The sequence below is a fragment of the Setaria italica genome, chromosome VI, assembly GCF_000263155.2.
Source record: "Setaria italica strain Yugu1 chromosome VI, Setaria_italica_v2.0, whole genome shotgun sequence".
NCBI classification, from domain to species: domain Eukaryota; kingdom Viridiplantae; phylum Streptophyta; class Magnoliopsida; order Poales; family Poaceae; genus Setaria; species Setaria italica.
The window spans coordinates 19,822,709-19,828,694 of NC_028455.1; the positions used below are offsets into that span (position 1 = coordinate 19,822,709).

Sequence of the window (5,986 nt, forward strand, 5' to 3'; positions counted from 1 at the left end):
TGGGTGAACTGTTGGAGTTCAAATTTTCTCCTTTTTCCCCTTAAAAAAATGTATTAGGGGTAAGATTAGCAGCCTCTTGAAGTTGCTCAAGTTCTCTTTCGTCCGAGATTTTTATCGCTGGATGGATGTCCAGTTCTCTAGTGGCGCGAGTAGTTCTCACAAAAATATGAATGGGTAGAGTATTTCATCATCCTTGTGCACATAAATTTGACCTTGCACAAAATTTTATCTAAGAAAAAACAAAAGAAAAACCAGCACGTGAATAATGGTGGGCGCGCAACGGCGCAATCAATGTTAGATGTGCAACCTGTAACTATTTCCTTCTCTCTCGTTCTATTGCTTCTCGTTGCATAAGTTTATATTTGGGCTCCAATTTTTTGTGCACACTTTTCTTGATTGTTAACACAGTAATACCTAACCCAGAGGCAACACGGGAGGTGTTCTCATCTCGGCTCCTGCTCTGCAACTTTAAACCGATGAGGTGAACCGGCACCGTCATTGCAACGTGGCCAGCTATTCAAGTTGATTGTGTTCGGCTGTTCGTTCTAACCGCGGCCTGCACCTTGATTCCATAGATTCACCTTGAAACCAGATTGTGCCTCATTTGCCACCGCTATGGTCTGCACCACTGCCACTATTCAAGCATGAACAGGTGGTCCGCCTCAATCCTTTGCAACATCAATTAACTGGTTATGTGCAGGAATCGGGGCTGGATGGCTTATTGGTCCTTCAGGAACGCCCTATTTTCAACAGTAACATTCCTGCAGGCGGCCACACACATGGCCAACAATACGGCTTGCATCCATCCATGCAGTAAATCAAACAATACAACTTAGAAGCATCGCAGACACCCAAAAATCTCAAATTCAATGGGCTAATTTATACTCACTACAGCATTGTTCCAACGCACTAGAGCACCAAATCCATAAGAACGCAACTCGTGCCAGCACAATCATTTTGCCTCTCTAGTCCAACACGTTTGAGGGACACGCCAAATGGCCGGATCGAGTTCACACGCAGGAGTTAGAACCAGCCGAAACGATCGGTGTTCTACAGATGCTCCGGGGAAGGTATCAATACGAGTTCAGATGCTTCCCCACTCTTCAGCATGCACATCAACGATCATGAGTGCTGAGAACTTGCTCGGGGGCTCTTCTACAGACCATCATTCGGTTCCTCCTGCACCAACAGCATTGAACTTTTGGGTTTAGACGACTCAGTTTTTAGAACAATATAGTTAGGCCCTAACAAGCTCAAAATACTCAATTTTTGGGTCATTCTATATTCTACTGCTTTTTCAAGCTAACCCTAAAACAGTCATTTTTACTCAAACTAGCCTTTAACAAGATCAACACTTCAACAGAGGATAGTCACGGCTGGTGACACTATGCACTATCTATTAGCAATTCTGGGAGCCAAGAAATATATAATGTGCAGGTTAGCAGAAGGGCAAACCTTCATGTGCGAGTTGGCGATTAAGTCATTACCCTCACTTTTCACATTGTCAGGATCCTCTGTATCAGAATCATAAGCTCCTCCACTCCATAATCTGCTGCGCTGAGGTGGCCTCTTGTCCATGTCCTCCTCTTTCTATAATGCAAAAAACCTCTTAAATGGGCACACACAGGAAAAGCAAAGAGATCTTGAATTGAAACAAGGAATTGACAATGGAATGAGAGAAACCTCCTCTGGAGCTTCAGGATCTGACGGCCTGTCATGGAACTGAGTGCTGGGAACATGTTCTATCCTTGAGAGGTTCTCCAATATCATGTTCCTGCAGATTTGCATAGGAAGGTTAATCTCTGCAGAGAGGGAAAGCAGCAAATGTATGCTAAGTGTCAAAGATAGAGGTCCAAGTGAAATGAACCATTGAGAAATGGAATTGTAAGAACAAGTGAATGTACTAGAGTAATATCAATCCATATAACAGAAGAAAGGAAAATTCTCAGGACGCGTAAGTTACATTGAAATTTCCCCCTATGCAATGATGATTTCTACATGAAAACAAGAACTGTGAATTCTAAATGAAATTCTTAAGGAAAAAAAAACACAGGTAATCGTCTCACTCTGAATTTCATAGACAGCAAACAGTCCACTTACTTTATGTTCTCCAAGTCCTTTGTAGTATTCGTGTTCTCCACACTTTTTGGTTGGATATGAAGAGTATAATCAGGGCCGAAGTACTCATAGTAATCATTGTAAGGCAACTTGTTATCAGGTTCAACTCCAACAGCAACTGCAGTCTGCATCACAACAACCCAGTTCTGTCAGCGCCTGGTAAGTGATAAACTCTCAACCAACTACTGCATTTAGCTATATTTGGAATAAGAGAAGAAATACCTCGTAGCACCAGCAGCGTGCAACATTTCTGATGGTGTAGCCTCCACCACCTAAAACCATCAATGGAACATTGTACGACCTAAGGAAACGGAGGCAGTCGGCATGACCCTTCACAGACAGGTTGAAACAACCTAACCTATCTCCTGCCAAGGAGTCAGCCCCACATTGGAGGACAACCACGTCTGGCTGATAAACCTCCATAACTTTCTTCATGATGCATTGGAACAGATCACGGAAGGTGGCATCATCAATACCATCACTCAGTGGAACATTCAGAGCATAATGTTTCCCTTCGGCCGCCCCAACATCAGTGATATGCCCAGTACCAGGGAAAAAATCCCCATACTTGTGAAAGGAAACTGTCATGACTCGGTTTGTAGTGAAGAAGGCCTCTTCCACACCATCTCCATGGTGAACATCAATGTCTACATATAGCACACGCTGGAACAGATGGGCATTATAGCCATCAGAATTATACAATCAAAGTATAATGCATGAATGCTGAAGTATTTCATAGGCTGAAGTAAAGGTTGACAAGAAACATACATGACAAATTTTAGGAAACCTAATTGTTTTTAACTGTAGTATGTGTTCAGGATCTCTTCTATCATAATGATAATAGTTCATCTAAAAAAACTCACATAAGATGCATAAATGGGGGAGGATGTTTCATCAGAAAACATATTCCTAAATAGAATCAGCTTATGGTACTCACACTGGTGGAAAACTGGATGAAATATGTATTTACAAGAAAACACTGAACTGAAGTATAATTCAAATCAACCAGTCACCACTCAGTTCTTAAAGTCTAAATTAAAAAACAAACAAAGAAAGACATCTATCTCGCACTTAGAATGGCCAAAACATTGATCTCGCCAGGAATAGCACATACCCAAAAAAACATTCCATGCATGTACACTGACAAAAATCAATTATGTTAATCCAAGAAATGCGAATGATATCCAAGTTAGTAAATATCACCAAAAACATCCTTCTATTGTTTGAATGGATCTCCCGGGGACCACATTCACCATTTATTACATCTGTAATATGCATCCCTTTACCAAAATCGGCACTTACAAGTTTCAAAGCCATCAGGCACAAAATAACATCAGCAGAGCAGAACAAAGCATGCAGTAAGTAAATATAAGATCTGACTTAGTTCACATTAGGCACAAAATAACCAGGCATGTGAAAGTAAAGATGGTTCCAACAAAAGAAGTAGAAACTACTCTGTCTGGGCACAGGACAGTGTTGTTTTGAATATTAGCAGAGTAACAACAGTAGCTTCCACTTGCCAATTCCTTATAAGATGTTTCCAAATCCAAATGAAGTTAGGATTATCACCAGTATATTCTCAGATAGCCAATCTAAAATCACACAAAGAAGGTGGTTGAAGTTAACTAGGCACAGTTGCACACATATGTCAGGCCCTCACTAACAGCATAAAGCAATAAATATGCATATGACAATGCCAACTTCAAGAAATGAAATGAACCATTGCACACAGTTCCTCGAAACTCCTAGCTTCAGTGGTAGCAAACAAATACCATAATAGCATAAAGCAATAAATATCTATGCATAAGACAAAGCCAATGTCCTGATGCATCATTACTCTAGAAACTCCTAGCTACAGTGGCAGCAAACAAATAATAATATGATAAGACAATAAATGTCTATGCATAAGACAACACCAGCTTTCCCAAATGCACCATTGAACACAGAACCTAGAAACTCCTAGCTTCAGTGGCAGCAAACAAATAGCATCCGCCTGTCCATATAATGTCAGTGACCAATGAATTGGGAATCAAGACAAAAAAAAAATCTCTTGCCTTTGCAAAACTCAAAGCAATCTCCAATCCCTTAGGGATTAGCGCCGTCCAACTCCACTCACAGAAACCAAACTCCAACATCAATGCCCCCAAACAATCGCATCCATCAATCACAAACAATTAAAGATCCACATCTAAATCTAGCAAAGGACCTAATAAACCCTCTTCTCCGATGATGGAAGTATGGGACAGTTTAGCAACCAAAACCATGAGCCAATATAAGTGCCCCTATAATGGAAGTGGTCACCGGATTGGGCATCAATACAAGCAAAATTCGTTTGGCCCCTAGTGAAACTCAAAGCAATCTCCAGATTAGCGCCCTACTCCTCCACTCCTAAAAGCATCAGGGCTCAAAACAATCACATGAATCGCTAACAAAATTCGCATCTAAACCTAGCAACCAACCAATTTTTTCGAACAATATCTAGCAACCAACCTAATTAACCATCTCCGCCGATAATAAAGCCACGAATAATACTGGTTAGCACGCGTACCCTGTGGAACTTGAGGAGCTCCAGGATGGCGAGGACGATGTCGTTGACGTAGCAGAACCCGGAGGCCTCGCTCTTCTTGGCGTGGTGGAGGCCGCCCGCCCAGTTGATAGTGATGTCGGCGTCCCCGCGGTTGAGCTTGACCGCGGCGCCGATGCTTCCCCCCGCAGAGGCCTGGCAGAAGGGGAAGAGGCCGTCGAAGACGGGGCAGTCCTCGCCGACGTTGAATCGCTTGACGGCGCGCGGGTCGAGCATGCCCGGGTTCCCGGTGGCGGAGGCGAGGAAGGCGACGTATTCGTCGGAGTGGAAGCGGCGGATGTCGGCGTCGGAGGCCGGGTAGGGGCGGGAGAGCTCGAGGAGGCGGTGGAGGCCGTAGTGGACCACCAGCGAGTGCGCCATGCGGATGCGGTGGGGCTTCATCGGGTGGCCCTGCCCGTAGTAGTAGTCGCCGATGGACGGCTCGTAGAAGTAGCTCACGCGGCGGCGGTGCGCGTCCTCGCCGCCCGCCGGAGACGGCAGCGACGCGCCCTCGCCGGAGGCCGCCATTTCGCCTGAGCTTTTTTTTTTTCTCTCTCTCCCCCTTTTCTTTGCAGTTTGCTCCCCTTTCGATTTGGGGTATACAGTACTCCCTCCGCCACAGAGACTATTCGATTACAAAATTTTAAACGAGACTAGGACAGGCAAAATAAATTTCATCTATAAGCATTAAATATTATCGTGTGAAATATTTACTTCGAAATACCCCTAATGTGAAACAAAAAATAACTTTGCAATGAGTAATACGCTTGGTGCTCTTTATCTCGAGTTGCAAAAAAATAATCATGTGATCAATTCCCAAACAATACATGACAGTTAACCACCTTTGCATCATCTTCATTTCTAGCAAGGTCTAACGGTGACTTGAACAACCTTCAACATTGGGTTCAGCAGGACAATAATCATGTGGAACAAGTACGAATACTGGTCATTCAAAGGCCACCCCCATCTATCATATTTCTTTGCCTGTGATGCGCTAAAGAAAATGTTTCACAATACCCGATAGTCTTGTCCTCCAGGCATTCGCTTCTTGCGCCAGAAGATCGATGAGGAAGTTGCACGGCATTGTAATAGCATCCTGTATGTAAGATGAGTGCTTACTTCAAGTTAAGCTCTCGTGTGATGGGATTTATCGTATATTGTAAAATCACAAAGAAACGGACAACAAACTATATTTAATCACTTTTTCGATCTGCACGTTTCGAGGACTATCCCACCATACCATGTAGTGTAAAATAAGCCATCCATCTGAAAATCTGTGATACAATAAATCATCAGCTATATAAA

General features: G+C 43.2%; 1 protein-coding gene across 2 annotated transcripts; it reads right to left on the minus strand.

The window, feature by feature from the left end:
- Positions 1 to 762: 762 nt before the first annotated feature.
- Positions 763 to 5,284, minus strand: LOC101754782 (histone deacetylase 6). 2 transcript variants are annotated; one of them, XM_004973191.3, is made up of 6 exons: positions 4,667 to 5,284; positions 2,341 to 2,781; positions 2,101 to 2,243; positions 1,684 to 1,774; positions 1,488 to 1,590; positions 763 to 1,179 (listed from the first exon to the last, which is right to left on the minus strand). In XM_004973191.3, the coding sequence occupies exons 1-6, from the start codon at positions 5,207 to 5,209 to the stop codon at positions 1,166 to 1,168; spliced, it is 1,335 nt and encodes a 444-aa protein (XP_004973248.1). In that variant the 5' UTR covers positions 5,210 to 5,284; the 3' UTR covers positions 763 to 1,165. The 2 variants fall into 2 exon arrangements, with proteins under 2 accessions (XP_004973248.1, XP_004973247.1); XM_004973190.2 differs by having other exon boundaries at positions 1,456 to 1,590; positions 4,667 to 5,283.
- Positions 5,285 to 5,986: the final 702 nt, after the last annotated feature.